This window comes from Hyperoodon ampullatus, assembly GCF_949752795.1.
Source record: "Hyperoodon ampullatus genome assembly, chromosome: X".
Classification (NCBI taxonomy): domain Eukaryota; kingdom Metazoa; phylum Chordata; class Mammalia; order Artiodactyla; family Ziphiidae; genus Hyperoodon; species Hyperoodon ampullatus.
This window is the reverse complement of record NC_136913.1, coordinates 40,267,416-40,287,942: the sequence shown is the minus strand read 5'-3', so window position 1 is coordinate 40,287,942 and position 20,527 is coordinate 40,267,416. Positions and strand designations below refer to the sequence as shown.

Below are 20,527 nucleotides of genomic sequence, written 5' to 3'. Positions count from 1 at the left end.
GATGGACTGAAATGAGGAGCTAGATTGCAGAAGGGAGAGGAAGGATGTGCTGGAGGCAAAGGGGGAAAGTTTCATATTCTTACCTTAGGGCGGTTCTTCCTGTATCTACCCCTTTCCACCACATTGCAGCCTCCTGATTCTCCCCCTTTGCAGGAAATTCTGTTTAGGACTGTTATTGGATTGGTGCATCAGTTGAACAAGTAATCTATCTTTCACAAAGGACGGTGCAGTGACCCACCATGGAGAGCTCGCTGCTGCTAAGCTGCTTCCTCTCGTGATCCAGGCCACCCGTTTTAGACAGCTGGTTGCTGGCAAGTGGATAAGGTTTAGGACCGTGGAATGGAGATTTTTTTTTTCTCTTCATGACTCAGAATGCCTTTATTTATGGAGAGAATCTCTAGCTTTCCATTCATGTCCGCAGACCTTTATCTTAGGTCTGCAGTGTGCCAGGCAAGTTCATTGTTAGGTACTAGTATCAAAAAGAAAACCCAAGATGCAGACTATTATATATAGGATGGATAAACAACAAGGTCCTACTGTATAGCACAGGGAACTATATTCAGTATTCTGTGACAAACCATAATGGGAAAGAATATGAAAAAGAATAGATATATATGTATAACTGAATCACTGTGCTGTATGGCAGAAATTAACCCATTGTAAATCAACTACACTTCAATAAAATAAATTTTAAAAAAAACAAAACCCAAGTTCTTCATCCTCAAGAAGAGGCTGGGTCTGACTCGGTCCTTATTGGTAATGAGCCTTGAGTTACACTTTAAAAAATGATTGTAGACATGAGAGCCTCTTCAAAGCATTTTCAATTTCTTTTGAGAAATTGAATGTGTTTCCTCAGCCAACCTCTACTGAGCACCTACTGTATGACAGGCGCTGTGCTAGGCATTGGGAATTCAAAGGCATGTTTCCTTGCCCAGAAAAATCCAGACTTGGGAGGAAGCCAGTCTTGTAAACTGATAATTGCATTACAATGTATTGAGTACACTGTTGGTGTTACCTAGGCTATTATAGAAACACAGGGGAGGGCTCCAAGACTCGCATCCAATATCATTCCTGTTACATCGATAAGCAATTCAATAACAATATTTTGAAGGATTCTATAAGGGAATGAAATCTGAGGAAGTTAACTCTTGTAAGAAGGTCTTTGCTTTGCGTCAGACTTTCAGCGCCATCCCTAAAGGCACTATGATTAATGAGTAATACAAAAGCACAGGGAATATGAGTCAACCAGATTCAAAGGGGGTGATTTTTGCAGCCCCAAACAGCCTAGCACAGTGACTGGCACATATGAGGCACTCAGCAATCAATCAGTCAAGATTACTGTTTGTTTGTTTTATAAATGCAGCGTGGTTTGGTTAAAGAGAAGGTAACTTTTTGCCTTTTGATACAGGTAGCCCTAGCCAGTTCTTGCTGCCTTGTAGAATGATTGTCCCAGGAAATGCTTTCCAGTTTCTTAAGTGTGTAATATCTTTGTGAGTTTACAAGGAGGGGCCCCCTCTTCTTTGCTGGTCTCCCACTAAATCATCCTAAGCTCAGCCACCCTCACCATCAACACCCTGCCCTCCCGGGGTCCCTGCAGGGGCAGGGGGTGCATCACAGCCACCTTAGCTTTGCCTCCCATCCCCACTTACCTGGAGAGAGCAGGCTCTTGCCGAAGCCTTATATCTTGCAGTATCCCTCGCTTTTGCTCATCTACACCATTTCTATTTTCCCTTAAATCTAAATGATTTCAACTGAAGTTTAAAATAACAGAAGCAGGGCTTCCCTGGTGGTGCAGTGGTTGAGAGTCCGCCTGCCGATGCAGGGGACATGGGTTCGTGCCCCGGTCCGGGAAGATCCCACATGCCGCGGAGCGGCTGGGCCCGTGAGCCGTGGCCACTGAGCCTGCGTGTCCGGAGCCTGTGCTCCGCAACGGGAGAGGCCACAACAGTGAGAGGCCCACGTACCGCAAAAAAAAAATAAAATAAAATAACAGAAGCAGTACCTGCATTTTTTTTTCTTTTTTTTGCGGTACGCCAGCCTCTCACTGCCGTGGCCTCCCCTGTTACGGAGCACAGGCTCCGGACGTGCAGGCTCAGCGGCCATGGCTCACAGGCCCAGCCACTCTGCGGCATGTGGGATCCTCCCGGACCGGGGCACGAACCCGAGTCCCCTGCATCGGCAGGCGGACTCCCAACCACTGTGCCACCAGGGAAGCCCAGTACCTGCTTTTAAAAAAAAATTACAGAAGTGAACTTATTCACTATAAAACTTTCAAAAAATAAAAGTGTATGAAGGGCTTCCCTGGTGGCGCAGTGGTTGAGAGTCCGCCTGCCGATGCAGGGGATGCGGGTTCGTGCCCCGGTCTGGGAAGATCCCACATGCCGCGGAGCGGCTAGGCCCGTGAGCCATGGCCGCTGAGCCTGCGCGTCCGGAGCCTGTGCTCCGCAATGGGAAAGGCCACAACAGTGAGAGGCCCGCATACCGCAAAAAAAAAAAAAAAAAAAAAGTGTATGAAAAATGTCCCTCTCCAATTGCCCCTCCCCTTAGGGAACCACTGTTCAAAATGTAAGTTGTTTATCCTTAGAGATTTATTGTAGGCACAGGTAATATTTTCAATATATTGTACATATATATTGAAATGTATATATACTTTAAATGTATATTAAAGAATATGCATAACATTTATATGCAAATACAATTTTAAATAAATGTCATATACTTTCCCCAAACCATTTTTTAAAAAAATCATAATACACATTATACTGAAATTTGCTCTTTCCTATTAATGGTATGCCACAGACATTTCTCCACATCAGTGCATTTAAATCTACCTCATTTCAACAACTGAATAAACAGTATCTCACGGTATGGCTCTATCAAAATGTACCCGATCGGTATGCTGATGATAGGCATTTCAATTGTTTCCAAGTTTTTGCTATTATACACTATGCTACAATAAACAGCTTCCTTCATATTGCTCTGAAGATTTGAATAGGAGCATTTCCTTTTGATAAATTTGTAAAAGTGCAATTACGAAGTCAATTGACTTGGGTAGACCAGCTAATAATTTTTTTAACTTTCTGCCAATCAGTAGGGGAAAATGTCCCATTTATCTATAATTTGTAAGTTTCATCATTAATAAGACTTCAGGGCTGTGTGAAATCATTTTGTAAATTATCTATTTATCCTGTGCTTATTAATTTTTTTCTGTATGTGTTGCAAATATTTTCTCCCAGTGTACCAGTTTTTAAAAATTTTTTTATGATGGTTTCATTCTCCTGTGAAATATGTCTACATTCGGCTTTTCTGGACCAACAATTCTTTTCCACTGATTTTTGTCACTGGACTCCAAATATTTTTTATAGCCCTATATATAAAAAATTAAACATCAACTACCACTGAATATATTTATTCCTAAATTATGTACATGGACCACTGGAAAAAAGTGTATTGTTTTTCTTATAAAATATACAAGAGTAGTCATTTTTGAAAAGCTGGAATTGAAAAATAAGAATTTCTAATATCTTTCTCCACTATCCAGATGTACAATCTAGGTGTGCACACCCCGCTTTGGAGAACACAGATTTATATTCTCTAATCCTTTGGCAGCACTGTACTATTTTAATCCCTGTAGCTTTATAATAATTTTGATATCTGGTAGGACATTCTCTCTTCATTATTTTTCCTGTAATTTTGTCCTTGGTAAATGTCAGTTATTCTTCCAGATGAATGTGATCGTCTTTTCAGAACTCCTCCTTCCACACTTCACACTCAAAAAGCTTCTGAATTATTTTATTCTGAATAGTCCTCTTTGTTACCTCCCATAGGTACATCTTCTTTTTTCTCCTTGAGAATGTTACTTGCCACTTTGGGGGAAATTTCTTCTACTCTTTGTCTTTTTTTCCTGAGAGTTCCTTTTTGTTTGTTAGTTTGTTTCTGCTTTTGTCTTTGCTTCTTTTGTTAAAGAATTTTGTTCAATGTCTAGATGTCCTTGAATGGCCCTTCCTTTTTAAGAGTGAGGCTGGGGCTTCCCTGGTGGCACAGTGGTTAATAATCCGCCTGCCTATGCAGGGGACACCGGTTCGTGCCCCGGTCCGGGAAGATCCCACATGCCGCGGAGCGGCTGGGCCCGTGAGCCATGGCCGCTGGGCCTGCGCGTCCGGAGCCTGTGCTCCGCAATGGGAGAGGCCACAACAGTGAGAGGCCCGTGTACCGCAAAAAAAAAAAAAAAAAAAAAGAGTGAGGCTGAACCAAGCTAACTGGAAGTCCCATGTGCATGAGCAGAGCTCCTGAGCTTTCTACCTACAAATGATAGAACTGCTGCTGATGCCACATGGTTTGTTCTGGCATGAACAGGACTCTTCCGTCTGCCCCTTGTTCCTTCACTTCTGCCCAGTGCACATGCATGGTGCAGAGGCCAACTTTGTGCTGTGAAGGACGTGTCCAAGGAGCCCCTCCACCCAGAAAGCAGGGCCTCCACCCCAGCCAGCCTGGTGTCCTGCATGATCCCTCTGTCCGGTCCAGCAGAACCCCAAGTGACCCGTGTGCCCTTGCTCTTTTCTCTTATCACATCCTGTCCTCTTTCTTGTCTTCTTATAGCAAGGTGATTCCTTAACTATTTCTGTTGTATTCTTAAATCTTCTTAAATTCTTCAGCAAACTTTAAGCATTTCTCCTTCCCCTATTTCAGTTTTTCGCAATGTTTTTCTTAGCCCCAGTACACCTGAGGGGCATGCAAGTACCCCTCAATCCAGTGACTGACTAGGACATTGATTCTCATGGATGCAAAGTGGGGAGAGTCGTGGTGGGGGAGAGAGAGAAGCAAGTGCAGGTAAAAAGGCCTACAGGTGTGTCTGCTCTCACACAGGTCGGGACAGTGCCTACTCTCCAAGTTATTTCTCTGCTCTTTCTTCCTCATTTTGAAACCCACTCATTGGATTTTCTATACAACATTAGTTCCCAGGTCTTCCACCATAATTTTGTTCGAACAACCTCAATTTGCAAGTAAATGATGAAGCAGGAGGAGTGGTACACTGTAGTCGGATCTTATTATAACATTTCAGATTCTGCCCTGACATTTTCACCATTGCTCTGTTGTATTCTTTTGTTGAAATTACATATATTTTGTTCAGGAGGGGAACGAGAGAAGCTCTTTTGTGCAGAATGAGCTGAAATTGTTTTCCAAGGTGTTCTGGAGGTCCTGTTTGAAATGAGGGTTTGGGACTCTGTGCATTTTATTTTATTATTATTTTTTCTATATCCAGCAAAGATATCTTTTTTCTTTTTATTTATTTATTTTTATTGGAGTATAGTTGCTTTTTTTTTTACTAGTAGTTTCTGCTTTATAACAAAGTGAATCAGTTATACATATACATCTGTTCCCATATCCCTTCCCTCTTGCGTCTCCCTCCCTCCCACCCTCCCTATCCCACCCCTCCAGGCGGTCACAAAGCACTGAGCTGATCTCCCTGTGCTATACGGCTGCTCCCCACTAGCTATCTACCTTACGCTTGGTAGTGTATATATAAGTGTCCATCATCGGATGAATGGATAAAGAAGATGTGGCACATATATACAATGGAATATTACTCAGCCATAAAAAGAAATGAAATTGAGCTATTTGTAATGAGGTGGATAGACCTAGAGTCTGTCATACAGAGTGAAGTAAGTCAGAAAGACAAATACCGTATGCTAACACATATATATGGAATTTAAGAAAAAAAATGTCATGAGGAACCTAGGGGTAAAAACAGGAATAAAGACACAGACCTACTTGAGAATGGACTTGAGGATATGGGGAGGGGGAAGGGTAAGCTGTGACAAAGCGAGAGAGAGGCATGGAGTATAGTTGCTTTACAATGGTGTGTTAGTTTCTGCTGTACAACAAAGTGAATCAGCTATGTGTATACATATATCCCCTCCCTTTTAAGGAGGAGGGTGGAAAAGTGGAGGGACCCTGTGCATTTTAGTCATCTGTGTCCTCTCTGCCCTGTCTCTAGATAATCACGAACTAGTTAGCATCGAATAAGTGGTTCCTCATAAAAGGTGAATGTTCAGTCCCTTCTATTTTACAGTAATAGAGTAGCGTTTCTTGAACACATCTTTGGTTTTATCTGATTTCCTGTGAAAGAGGAAAGAGAGGCACACATATTAACAGCAAGGAAAACAAGATTTCATTAAATGTTGGCCTGGATTAATTCATAATATCACATTGCTGCTTTGCAGAGAGGGGCTTACCGTTTGAGTTTTTCACCAAATGAAAAGCCTTCCTTTTTTTTTTTTTTTGGCGATACGCGGGCCTCTCACCGTTGTGGCCTCTTGCGTTGCGGAGCACAGGCTCCGGACGCGCAGGCTCAGCGGCCATGGCTCAAGGGCCCAGCTGCTCTGCGGCATGTGGGATCCTCCCAGACCGGGGCACGAACCCGTGTCTCCTGCATCGGCAGGCGGACTCTCAACCACTGCGCCACCCGGGAAGCCCAGCCTTACTTTTGACATCAGCTTGGTTTGACTTTGTATATTTAGGGTATAATATCTTATTTTCAGCCTTTGGGCTTCTCAAGTTGAAAAATGTGTGCTTCATTGTAACTGCTAAGGGTAGCTTGATAGGGTGATGATGCTTTTTTCCATTTTACTCTTCTCCAAGATTACTGTGGAAGCATGATTATCGAAGGAGAGGAAGCTCCAGTTGCCTACACGTTGGATGATACCAAACCTGATGGCACCTATGCCGCCATAATAGGGTAAGGCATGCTTATGGTGGTGTGATGATCTTCCATGTTGACAACGTATTCCTATACTGTTAATAAATGTGCCCCAAACTTTGTTCAATAATTTTTTACCCAACGTCACTCTTCTCCAAATTCAGCAGTAGGAAAAATCTTATTGCTTTTTAAAAAAACAATGTCTTCAAACAAATTAATATTTAGAAAGGAATTAGAATACCAATAACGTTTGAAAGTTTGTTATACTAGTTTTCTGCTTCATGTTTAATACTGGGGGTTGATATATTCTGGTAAGCTATCTTTTGTGAAAACATGATATGAAGATTTGACTTAGGGTGTTTCACTAAGAGGGCTTCTTGTGGAGGCTGTGGAGGCATCCATGGTATTTACATGGGATGCTGAGATTTTCCAGGTCCCACTAGAGCGGGGCGAAGACCAGCCCAGTTCTCAGCTTGGCAGGGAAGAGCAGCACAGATGGGGATGTCATGGGCGTTGGTTACCTGGAGCAGCCAAAATTGAGATGGGTCTCAGGATCTGTATGAGTTTATTTCACAGAGCCAAGGGTCAAAACAGGGAGATCAAAGCTAGTTGGTAAGTTGAAGGCAATCGTAGGGCTAGACATGGAGGTGGATTCTAAAAGGCTGGGCACTAGGGAGATACCATCTTGAAGATAGAACCAAAGAGAAAGGGCTGGATGAAAATGGAAAGTCTCAGACACATCTAAGATAGATATTTGAGACCCAGGGCATATTCCTGTTGAGCACCAGCCATGCAGTGGGAGATGGGTCAGTCATGGTATTATCCCAGGCAAAAATTATGGCCAGTCATCTGTTCTGAGTCCCTTGAATCCCTAAAACTAGAAGGTGCCTTTTAGTGTCAGGAATGTAACCAGGAAATAGTAAAACATGGAACATAAAATTATATAGTGTATGATTTGTTTCTTCTGGTTCACTTTTAACTTGTACACTAGGCATATGTGTAGCTATAGAAATGAGGCCAGGATGAAAGCAGCCATTGATTTCCCCTCCTTTTTCTTGTTTGTATGTTTTAGATTTATTCTTGCTCACAAAGCCAGAAAACTGACCCGTCTTACCAAAGAGGAAAGGTAGGGGAAAAAGTACCTCCTGTTTCTTCCCTCCCTCTTTCTCTCCCTCCCTCACTCCTCCGTTATTTCCTCTGCGCCTCTCTTCCTTCCTGCCCACCTCTGTACTCCATCTCCCTTTCCTTCCTACTTCTTTTCTTCTTTCTACCCACTTTCAACTTTGCTTAACTTTTAAACTTAAAGACTGCTTAATACTATGTGTATTCCCAACACAACATGTCTGTTATGTTCATTATGAGGGTCTTGTATAAAGGCACAATGCTGATAACTGAAGAACCAAGCATTCGAAATAATATTTATTGAGTTTATCGTACGTAAGATACCATGCAAGGAGCTATGGAGGATACAAAAATGGATATAGCCCAGAAGCTGAAAAAAAAAAAAGGTCCCCACTAGAATATTAACATCCACGAAGGTAGGAAGTTTTGTCTGGTGGGTTCACTGCTGGATCTCCAGTGCCTAGAACAGTGCCTGGGACAGATCTTTTCCCAATTTGTCTTTTGATCATATTTATGGCTTATCCATTTTATACTATAATAAAAGTTTAACTTTTTATAAAATTAGGTTGATCAGTTTTTAAAATCATTGCTTCCAAATGGTCTATCATGCATAGAAAAGACTTTCCCATTCCAAGGTTATGTTTTAAATTACCCATTTTCCATTACTTTTCTGGTTTCCTCTATTATGTGTAAAGCTTTGATCCTTCTGAAATATATTTTGGTGTAAGAAGTCGCATAGGAGTCCAACTTTATTTCTTTCATGGGTAACCATTTGTCCCAGTGCCATTTTATTGAATAATCTGTCTTTTTGTCATGGGTTTAGAATACCCACCTTTATGATTCTAAATTCCCTTATGTATTTGATTCTACTCCTGAATTTAATTTTCTTTACTCTGTCTGACTGTTCCTCTGCTTGTGCCAAAGTAGTCCATTTATGTAAAAACAAATTAGAAAGAAACAAGGAAGGAAAAAAATGAGAGAGAGAGAGAGAGATGGTGGAGGGGGAGAAAGAAGGAAGGAAGGAGGGATGGAAGAGAGGGAAGAAGGGTGGGGAAATAAGGCATTTTCATATACTTTTGTTTGTAGAAAGAGCTCCTGGGTTTAAAATAATAATAGGGATTCCCCTGGTGGTGCAGTGGTTAAGAATCCGCCTGCCAAAGCAGGGGACACGGGTTTGAGCCCTGGTCCGGGAAGATCCTACATGCCGCGGAGCGACTAAGCCCGTGAGCCACAACTACTGAAGCCCGCGCGCCGCAACTACTGAAGCCCGCGCGCCTAGAGCTCATGCTCCGCAACAAGAGAAGCCAACGCAATGAGAAGCCTGCACACAGCAACAAAGTGTAGCCCCCGCTCAACGCAACTAGAGAAAGCCCGCGCACAGCAACAAAGACCCAATGCAGCCAAAAGTAAATAAATAATTAAAAAATACACTTAAAAAAATTAAAAATAAAATAATAATAATAATAATACTTTTGAAATCATTGGCCTAACTCTAAATCACCTGTAAGATCCCCTTTAACAATACTATTCTATAAAAATCAGAATGGAAATAAGTCTAATCTCATACCGTAACTGACTAATTATAACTTATGGCTTACATCCAATTCCCCCATAAGACTAAATTTAAGAGCTACCATTTATTGAGCATTTATTACGTATGTACCAGTTATTGAGCTGGAAACTTTATATGCTCTGTATCAGTGGTTCTCAAACATAATCACCTGGAAGGTTTATGAAAACACAGTTGCTGCCACTGCTGTTTCTGAGTTAGAAGGTCTGGGATGAGGTCTGAGAATCTGCATTTCTAACAAGTTTCTGGGTGATGCAGCCGCTGTTGCTGATCCTGAGACCACATTGTTTTACCACCATTAGTGAAAAAAATCAGGTGAGTTTGTTGATAAAACTAAAGGTCAGAGAGTTTAAGTAACCTGCTCAAGACCTCATAGCATGGAAGAGGCAGAAACAGAATTCGAAGCTTTTCCTGCTCCGCTTTGCCCATTTCCTCTTCGTGGGATGGCGAGAGAAAGGAAGGTGAGCAGGAATCATGTCTCAGTCCTCCCAGAATCTCCAGTGTTTAGGAAATTGACAGCAGGTACACAGTGTTTTCTTGAATGAATGAACAAATTGCTGTGTGCCCCCCGTGATGCAGGCAATGCATCACTTTCTTTTCTTTAAAACTATTTGTGGGGGCTTCCCTGGTGGCGCAGTGGTTGCGAGTCCACCTGCTGATGCAGGGGACATGGGTTCGTGCCCCGGTCTGGGAGGATCCCACGTGCCTCGGAGCGGCTGGGCCCGTGAGCCATGGCCGCTGGGCCTGTGCGTCCGGAGCCTGTGCTCCGCAGAGGGAGAGGCCACAACAGTGAGAGGCCCGCATACCGCAAAAAACAAACAAACAAAAAACTATTTGTGACCTGACAGATTTAAGATATTGGAACTAGACCAAGGTGCCTTGTTTTGAAAAATTAAAATGAAATGTCAAGTGGAAGCAATAGCTCAGAATCTTTTTGAATGATGGGAATCATAGGTACCTCTTTGACTTTCTCTTCCTTTTTCATTTTCACTTATTTTTCCCCCTCTCTTCCCATAGGTTGAAGAAACTTTGTGACCTCTATGCAAAAGTTCTGGGCTCACAAGAAGCTTTGCACGTAAGGCTTCCCAACCCTTCCCTAAGGGAGAGAGATCTTGCTTTGTTGTCAGGGGGCTAGCAGGGATGGGCTTGTGCAAGAAGAGCTCTAGAGCTCAAGTTTTCCCTGATCTATTCTCGGAGGAGTCTGCACCAGAGTTGGTAAACTTATGAGTTGTCCCAGAGAGTATGGGCCCTGGCTGTGCTAGTGGCAGCTTAGGCACCCTGCAACACTGATGTGTTTTAGGTGGTGCTACCCTTGTCCCTGAGTTCAAGGTGATCCCTGTCAGCTGAGTTTCCTAGACATCTTGGCAGGTAGCCTGAGGAAGCTGTGATGTTCAAATTCAAAGTCGTTCCCCTCCCCACTGGGTGGTTAAAGGTGGGATGGGATGGGTAGGGAGGCAGTGCGGTAGGGGCATTTGGTGATAGTCAAAGGGCCCAAAGGGCCCATAACCAGTAGCCATAACGACCTTCTTCATCAGTATTTAAAACAATGAACCGACATTCTCGTTCCATTCACAACTGCTGGGTTTTTAATGTTTTGACACGGATTACATCACCTTTTGAAAGCTATTATTAAATCCAGTTATCCGTGCAGCACTTGAAGACAATGGAAAAGGATGTACAAATGAGCAGTTAAAGCATGAGACAAATCTAATAAAGGGGCTAAGAATGTTTAACTTGTTAAGCCTCTTAAATCCAAATCTCTGCAGGGCACGCCATGACCTAGTTGAACAGCTACATGGCTTCATCTTATCCCTCAAACACTTATTTTGCTCAACTTTGCAGTGGCTTGCTTCCTCCTAGTCAAGTTGTTGTGGCTTTTGAATTTGTCATTTTTGTTCATCCTTTTAAAGCAAGAGTTACTTGTTATAGGTGAAACACATGCTCTTGAAGGTTTGGGGGATTCCTCCTCAGTAAATGAACAAGAATGATGAATTGATTGGTTTGGAGAGAAACATAATAATAATGAAGAATGTGTTTTGTTTCATTCTTTGCTTTCATATACCATTTAACAAGTTTAAATATAAGCATAGCCTCTGGGCACAAGTGTAATATGAGTGAGGTAGCAAGACCCAAAGTAGATACACATTAAAAATTAATCCTACCACAGCTGCTAAAATTGACTGGTCTTTCTGTTTAAATATTCGGTTCAAGATACTTCTCCCTGGTAGATTCTCAAGCTTTTTTGAAGTTATGTTCTGAGACACCCTCAGGCTGAGGCAGTGCAGAACTGAGGATTCTCCGACAACCTGTGAGATGGTTGTTCAGGGAAAACCCCAGTGGGAGGGGAAAGCAGTTGTGCTCAAGTTCCCCAAAAGTTGATCATTTTTAATATGGGAAAGTCTCTTTTCCTAAGAAGAATGTGGATGATTAATTGCTGGTGATAAAAATGAGTTGGTCCTGGGAATTCCTGGCCGTCCAGTGGTTAGGACTCTGAGCTCTCACTGCTGAGGGACCGGCTTCGATCCCTGGTAGGGGAACTAAGATCCCACAAGCCACAAGGCGTGGCCAAGAAAAAAAAAAACGAGTTGGTCGTGCTGTTGTTTGGTGTGTGTCCTGGGAGCAAGGAAAGGTGAAAGATGAAGTCCAACCTTTCTTCCGATCGGCTGGCTGGAGACAGCCAGAGAAGGATGCTCACGAGATGGAAGAGGGCCGGGTCTGAGGCATCAGAGCAACTTACACCCCTCAGACAGGGCCTCGTGCTTTTGTAAATAGGATTCGTTACAAATGACTATCCGAAGTCCCATGTGTGACTGCAAATTTTTAAAACAAAACATCTTTTCCAAGTCTATTTTTATGCTCACATTTTTCTCTTAAGACTTGCCATGTTGATTTTATCTTTTCAAAATAATACCTAATGATAACACTTATGTTTAGTTATTGTAATAAAGAGCTTGAACTTTGCAAAATCTCAGCTAATGTTTTGCCTGTTCATGGCAAAAACATACTTTTCAGACCGATAGCTTCCGGCATCGCCATCAACAGAAGTGCCTACATCCCATGAAAACATTAATCCGTCTGTTCTAGCTTCTCTTAACGAAGTTGACTTGCGTGAAAAACATGAATCTGGTCATTCTTTTTCCTTAACAGGCACGCTTTTCTACTTTTCTCATCCTCCTTACTCCAGTAAGCATAAATCCCTTTTAAATCTTGTCTTGAAACCATTAGGCACTAAAAACTTCTTAATACATAAGGCCAATTTAAACATAGAGCCAGACAATTGCAGCTTATGAACAGTACCTGGGACATGAATGAACCAAGTGAGAAAATTTTCTAAGTCAGAATTTCTTAGAAGTCTATCACCAAGGACATTTACCTGCCCAAAGTCCTATCTCTAAAAACATCAGGATAATAAGGCTCTATTTCAGACAGATACTGATTGTCCAATAGGAAGCCTACTGGACTGTGTTTGATTTATTCGAGACTAGATTGCTTCCTTTGAGTCTCCTTTGAGTTTTTGTCCCTCTGCCTTGCAGCCGGTGCACTATGAAGAGAAGAACTGGTGTGAGGAGCAGTACTCCGGGGGCTGCTACACGACCTACTTCCCCCCGGGGATCATGACTCAATATGGAAGGTAGAGTAAAAGTGGGCTCAGTTCTAACTGAAACTCCCTGAATCTGAGCCCGTAACTGTAAGAAGGTTCGTGGAGCTCTTCTCCCCTGTTCCTTGTATATGCTGAAAAAAAAATCCCCAAATCCCCAATTTCCTTTGGATCTTGTGAATCTCACTAATGAAGTCATTATAATTCTGCATCATGGTGGTGCCCTTGACTCTTAAGCCCTCTGAAGGAGCAATCCCAATCAATAGAACCAAAGAAGGTGGCAGCATAAGAATAGGAATTTAGATAGAGGGTTCACTTACATTGTCAGAAGAAGTGTCTTTATACTGAGTTTAGGGCTCAGTGGAACTTCCTCAGTGGGCACTGTATAAGTGCCAACACGGGTACAGCATTATAAAAGCAAATTGTGTTCTAGACTGGGGGTAAAGGGACTTGGGTTCAAACCCCTGATCCTACCAATAACCAACTTTGTCATCCTGGACAGGTCACTTCTCTCTGGACCTTACTTTCCTTAGCAGGTGGATGAGAAAGCACAAGATGGCATACAGTAGACAAGAATCAGTATGTTAATAGGAGCATAAGTTAGTTTTCACATCTTCATTGAGATATAATTCACATACCATAGAGTTCACCCATTCGAAGTGTATAATTCAATGGCTTTTAGCATTTACAGTGTTGTGCAGCCAAGTATGACTCATTGGTGTTTAGTTCATTGTATTTGATGACAACAACAAGGTATGAATTAATAATATAGTAGTAATTATTATGACCATCAAAGTAATACTAAACGAAGCAATCATTTAATGCCAAGAGCTCAATCTAAACAAAATAGGAAATGTAGAGTAATGAGTAAAAGGCTGAGTATGCAACAAAAAAAGGGTGTTAGTAAATGTAAATGGCTAATCAATCTGTTAGTGAAAACCAGTCAAAGAAGGATTAAAACCTGCTTGTGAGAGGATACATAATGGCTTTGGTGAGCGCTTTCCCCATCTTCCTGAAGATGGCAAAATATCATCTATGAGATCATTCAGGGGGGGCCACCTGATTAGCTACTGGTCATTAAGTTAATTTTTGGATATGCTGATTGTAGAATATGTCAATAGTAATTGTTTCATTCAGCACTTATTGGCTAAGTGCCAACTCTTTGCCAAGCACTCTGCTGAAAACTTCAATATATAGGCAGACCTTGAAAATATTGTGAGTTCGGTTCCAGACTACTGCAATAAAGCGAGTCACACAAAATTATTTTCTTTTTGGTTGCCCAGTGCGTATAAAAGTTATGTTTACATTATACTGTAGTCTGTTGAGTGTGCAAGAGCATTATGTCTAAAACAATGTACATATCTTAATTAAAAAATACTTTGTTGCTAAGAAATGCTAGGCATCATCTGACAATGCAGGGTTGCCACAAACCTTCAATTCGTGGGAAAAAATGCAATATTTGCGAAGCGCAATAAAGCAAAGCACAACAAAACAAAGTTTGCCTGTACCAAGATAAGCCCTCCCTGCTGTAAAGGAGCTGACGGTGTTAGGAGCTAGGGTAGGGATGGGGAGAGGAGAGAATATCAAACATTGACTCAAACATACTATGGTAAGTACTCTAAGAATAGAGGGGCATAAAAATGCCATGGGGGCCCAGGGAGGGATGGGCTAGCCTTACCTAGAGAAAGCTGAGAAGGCTTCATAATACACATACCACCTGAGAATTGTAGAAGGCAGAGAAAGGCTATTGGGAAATGTATTCTAGGCAGACAGAACCATATGAGCAAACGCTTCCTACAGGAATCTAACAAGTTCATGGAATGTCTGGGGAAAAGTTACACGGCTGGGCCCTATGGGTTATTTTAAGGATAGAATAGAGAGTAAGAAAGGCAGATAGGATCCTTTGCTTCATAAAACACATTTAGGAATACAAAACTGAACCTCTCAACAGAGAAAGACCATCAGTTTTGTGATGTGATTAGATTTCTGACCACGGGGTAGCTAGTTTCATGCTCAATCCCATAAGGAGTGTCAGGAAAATGCCTTTGGAGTGATGGAGTCAGTGGGGGCGGGGCGGGGGAGGGAAGGACACTCACCTGCACTAGCCTGACCCTGACCACATGAAAGAAGCAAGATAAACCCCGTCATATCAGGCATTTGTGGTGACATGGCAGCACCCTCCTTCATCTTTATTCCTTCTCAGGGCCATGTTTCAGGCTTCATGTGACTAGCTTCAATTTGTAGGATAGAAACTGAAGCAGAGCATATCTTAGTGACATACCTCTCCATCCAAGCAAGGACAACTGGCCCGCAGGGATTCCCTTGACCTTTCAGGTCCATGACATTTGGGATACTGCAAGGAATTTTATCTTCATGGCTTAGACATTACACAGTAAATGTTCTGCTTCCAAATGGAAGACAGAGGACAGTATTGACAGTACAACTCTGGTAAAAAAAAAAATAAACTCACATTTCTTAAGGTTTTTTACTTTAAGAAATGTGTGTTTATTTCTTAGACTGAAATATTGGGTTGGGTTTTTCTGTAAGAGGTTATGAAAACCCGAATGAACTTTTTGGCCAACCCAACACTTGAGTGATTAAGTAGTGGTAAAACACATAAGGAAATATTTTACTCCACCCAGCCACAAGAAGTATACATGGAAATAGCCTATAGTGTCTATTCCCTCACCTGCACGAGAAACGGCAGGGATTTTTCTTCCCCAGTTTTGGGGCTTTCTTTTTCCCCAAAGAAAGAAGATTTCCACATGACAAGTGGAGGGAAGATAATCTTCGCCTGTTTGAAATAAATTCTTGGTTTTTACATTTTTACATTCCAGTAGTCAGCATGATTAATTCTCTAAGCCTTTATTCTCTCTTCTAATATTTAATTCTAGGATTTGGCCAGGCCTCCCAGAGGTTTCCAATTTGGGTTCCATCTGTTTGAAAACAGTGATTCATGTGGTGAAAGCAGCACTGTTTAATGAACATGGAAAAGCAAAATTACCTTCTCTTGCCGAGAACCCTTCCTGAATACGCTTAGGCTCTCCAGCCCATGCTGCCTATGAATAATTCCAGATTATGCTATGTATTATTATCGGCATTCTAGTATTCTATAGTATCTTCTATTCTCCTTCCCTTTTTTTGCTTGATGGCGACAATAAGGGTAGGTGAAGGAAAACCCACCAATTCAAGCCAACTCATTTGGTTTTCTGTAAAAGGCCCAGTGGTATACAGTGCTGACTAAGACAGAGCCTGGATGTTAGCTCTGGACATCCACATCCATTATCTGTAATATAATGGAAACCTGGAATAGGATGAAGTAATTGACATGTTGATGGCGCTTCCCTTATGGTATTTTTGTCAGGGTAACAACAAACTGCCCCTTGTAGAAACTAAGTGCTGTGACACTCTGTCCTTTTGTGTAGCATATGGGCACTCTTTGTTAACTAGTGATGATGATGATACACTAGGAAAAGTATATAACATAAAGACAGAGACTTTGACATCTGGTCGACCTAGTTCAAATCCTAGCTCTGCAATTTTCTAGCAAGTGGGTCTTGGCAAGTCAGCACACATTTCTCTAAGCCTCAGTTTCCTCATGTGTAAAATGGGATAATTGTAGCTATGCCATGAAGTTCTTTAAAAAGATTTAAAAAATAATTCAATAGAGGGAGGATGTATAACCAAGTGGTTAAGACTGTGGGCTCTGGAGTCAGATGACCTGGATTCAAATACCGGTTCTGCTACTTACTAGCTATGACCTAGTGTAAATTACTTTGTCTTTGTTGCTGGTTAGATTCCCCAGCAAAGCAGACTCTGAAGCAAAGATGAGCATATAGGATATGTACTAGGGAGAGCCTAGGCATCAACGTCTGTGGAAGGGAGAGGAAGGAAGCAGGAGTGGGCAGAGAGAGAAGTTGGGTTTCTCCCAGTGAAGTTCCAGTGAAGACCTCAGCTGACCCTTCAGGGAGCTCTAGGACTAAGGTGACCCTTCAGAAATGTCCAGAGTTGGGGCGAGGGGTCAGGTTTTTATAGCCCTGTGATGCTCAGTCACTGGATGCAATTGCTGCTGGAAGGAGGCATGACCTTGAACCAGGCAATTTTCTTTAGTGGAGGCAATTGCCAAAGAGGGCTGACATCAGAAGGCCATCTTCCTGCAGCACTTCCAGCACCTGAGAATAAGTCCTTCATGTGTTTTTGTTTTTACTATATGATTCCACTTATATAAAATACTAGAAAATGCAGACTAATCTATAGAGACAGAAAGCAGATCAGTGGTTGACCGGGGAGGGGGGCCTGGAATGGGCCAAGAGCAGGGAAGAACAGCAAGGTCCTTCATTTTTGAAGGGAGGGCTAGGCAGGGCACCACAGTGTCCACCGCAGCCTCTGTACCTACATATTCTCACCTGCAAAATGGGGATTATAATCGTACTGACCTCATATGGTTGTGGTAAAGGTTACTGCACTTAGAAGAGTGTTTGGCGCCCCCCAAAATGTTAACTGTTATAATTTAATGCAGTAAAACTCTTCACACTGGTAGAGCTAAGTGCTCAAGGAATGGTGGTCTTGGAGCCATAGTCATACTCACAGATTTGTTAAATGTTACTAATAGAAAAGGTTTTAAAAATTATTGGATCATGCCCCTTAGGAGATGGGGAAGCCAGAGCTCAGTGAGAGGAAGTGATTTGCCAAGTTCATTGGTGGAATGACCAGGCGGGAAACTGGGGGCACGTGTCCCCTCGCTCAAAGTTGGTGAACCAGCTATCCATGTCTGGGCCTATACAGTCCCTCACTTTACCTATGTGAAGCAAATACTTACTTTACCTCCATTGATGTCCGTCCCTTTACCTGTAAGCTCTTGGTGCAGGAGTGAACTTTGGCTTTTATTCCATTTTGTCTGTGACAAAGATCATGTAAGAACTGGGGAACTCATGAACATTATTCCAAAATTGCCAATGGACTTCCTGACATTTAGAGTCTGAGGAAACGGATCAGCCTTGGTCTTTGTGGGAAGGCTCTCCTCTGGCTCTCTGAGACTGACCACTTTTATCTCTTTGCTTTGCTTTCAAGGGTTCTACGCCAGCCAGTGGGCAGGATTTACTTCGCAGGCACGGAGACTGCTACACACTGGAGTGGCTACATGGAGGGGGCTGTGGAGGCCGGGGAGAGAGCAGCCCGAGAGGTAAGGCCTGGGGTCATGGGCTGTGGGGAAGGATGCAACTCATGGGCCTGACAACCAGGTTAAATATGTCTGAGATCCTGGAAGCCAATTCCCCATGAACCCTCATCTGAAGGACAGTGAAACACCTTTTTAACAGTAGTCACAGGTGAAATGAACACCTTAACCCAAAAGTAACAATGAGTCCAAGGTAAAAAGAGTCCATGGGGCAAAAGATCACCATGGCTATACTTGAGAGATAACCTAGGTCTAATATTATAGAACCAAACATGTTTACACTAGGATTCAGGATTCATTTATATATTTTCCCACAGTTCCTCTGATCTCATCCCTATTAAGGCATGTTCACGGCTATTAAAATTTATGGTGAGTCTAATGGTTGGACCTTCTTACGTTATAGATGGAAGACCTTTTGGATCTTTTCAAAGGTTCAGTGGACTACACTGGCTTTTACCCTGGTGTCTTTGATGGATATCCCAAAAGACATTGTTAGTCCTTTATTTAAAGAGCAGATTAGGAGAAAGATGGTGTCATTTTTGTTATTCACCAAGATGTGCTTTCTTTTCAGATCCTGCATGCCATGGGAAAGATCCCAGAGGATGAAATCTGGCAGCCCGAACCAGAGTCTGTGGTAGGTTATATTTTATGTCATGAATTTAAATCTCTTTCCTCTAAAAACAATTACTTGTGAATAGAACACACTTGTATATATTCACAGACCTTCCCCTAAGTGATTCAACCCATGAATGTTTAAAGAGATGCCACGGGTTAGGGCAGAGGTGAGGGATTTAGAAGAACTTTGATAAATTTGCAGCTGCCACATGCCTTGCAGATTATTAGGAAAAAATAAATTATTTTTTGGTCAGATGAGACATTACTCGGAGAGTTCTAGACTTATTAAGAACTCAATAAATGTCTGTTGAATAAATCTCTAACCTGGTGATAGGGGGGAGGAAATGAAGATATGTCAGTATCCCCTGTCTGGGGACAAAGGAGTGGAATGAAATGGAGCAGATTTAGGTTAAAAATGCATTTTCAATATACCTATCATTTTGTAATAAAACCCCAGGAAATTTTCCTGACTGGAAGGAAGTATACACATCATAGAGGACAAGGGTCTAAAAGGTCAAAGTTATTCATCTGTCAAGTGTAAGGTTAAAAACAGTAGCCTGGCCACTCCAAAGTCATTGTCTTAGTGCTTCTGTCAGAGATGGGATTGAGGACTGAGTGGACCACAGATGCATCCACTCAGCAAATATTTATTGTGCACCTGCTTTGCATCAGCTGCTGGGATAATGATACAGCAGTGCTTTCAGAGCTCAACATGTGGTGGGGAGAACAGATGAGAACAAAAAAGCCCACCTACCATGAAGATGACACGCTGAGAATGTAAAAAGAGGGGGTCATCTTAGTTTGGGGACACTGGAAAGGCTCTGAAGGAAGTGAGATATAAACTGAGACTTGAAGTTAGTGGTCAGAATTAGTTAAGTAAAGGGCCCAGTGGGGAACGGGGAATGAATGTTCTGAGCAAAGGGAATGTGACGTTTCATGGCCTAGAGGTTGGCAAGTGTGAGTCACGTTCGGAGAACTGGAAGAAATACAGACTTTCTGTACTGACACCAAATATTCTCTGAACCCAGGATGTCCCTGCGAAGCCCATTACCACCACCTTCTTGGAGAGACATTTGCCCTCCGTGCCCGGCCTGCTGAGGCTGATTGGATTGACCACCATCTTGTCAGCAACTGCTCTTGGCTACCTGGCCCACAAAAGGGGGCTACTTGTGCGGGTCTAAAGAGAGGGCATCTGTAACCACACCCTCTTCTGCTTTCTGTTTGGTGTGTGGGTTTGGGGAAGGAGTTGTAACAAAGTTCCATGAAGACACAAAGAATGTAGAGTGAAGTGGGGAGCATGACGATAAGTCAGACTTCGACCACAGGAAAACACAATATCTCTTTCTCCATTTTGATCTCTGTGTATTGTCTAGTACCTAGCTTAGCACTCTGTTTCACCCATTTCCAAGTTCACTGGTCTCAGAATCTTTATAGTAGTTAAACAGGCTTGTTAAAGGTCCTTGCTATCCTACCGTATACATTGCCCAGGCACAAAAAACTAGCTTTTTCCTACCTCTGTGGCTTTGTGCTTGTCCTTCCTCTTAGCTGTAAGGTCCACATCTTCCACAATGTCTGCATTTGTCCTTAGAATCCTGTATTGTTACAGCTGGAAGAACTTAGACACCACCTTGTCCTTACTTGCTATTTTAGAGTTGAGCAAACTGAAGTCAAGAGAGGTGGGACTTAATTGCCCAAGGCCCACAGTAAGCCACTGATAGTTTGTTGAGTAGAACACAGGTGCATTGC

General features: G+C 42.4%; 1 protein-coding gene across 1 annotated transcript in view; it reads left to right on the top strand.

The window, feature by feature from the left end:
• Nucleotides 1-19,962, top strand: part of MAOB (monoamine oxidase B) — a gene marked incomplete at its 3' end in the record, with an annotated part of 102,085 nt that extends 82,123 nt beyond the window's left edge. Inside the window, exons 9-15 of the mRNA XM_079727917.1 lie at nucleotides 6,643-6,739; nucleotides 7,773-7,826; nucleotides 10,410-10,467; nucleotides 12,926-13,023; nucleotides 18,061-18,172; nucleotides 18,738-18,800; nucleotides 19,810-19,962. Of these exons, the coding sequence (XP_079584043.1) occupies nucleotides 6,643-6,739; nucleotides 7,773-7,826; nucleotides 10,410-10,467; nucleotides 12,926-13,023; nucleotides 18,061-18,172; nucleotides 18,738-18,800; nucleotides 19,810-19,962 (635 nt within the window). The remainder of the gene's footprint in view (nucleotides 1-6,642; nucleotides 6,740-7,772; nucleotides 7,827-10,409; nucleotides 10,468-12,925; nucleotides 13,024-18,060; nucleotides 18,173-18,737; nucleotides 18,801-19,809) is intronic.
• Between the last annotated feature and the right edge of the window lie 565 nt (nucleotides 19,963-20,527).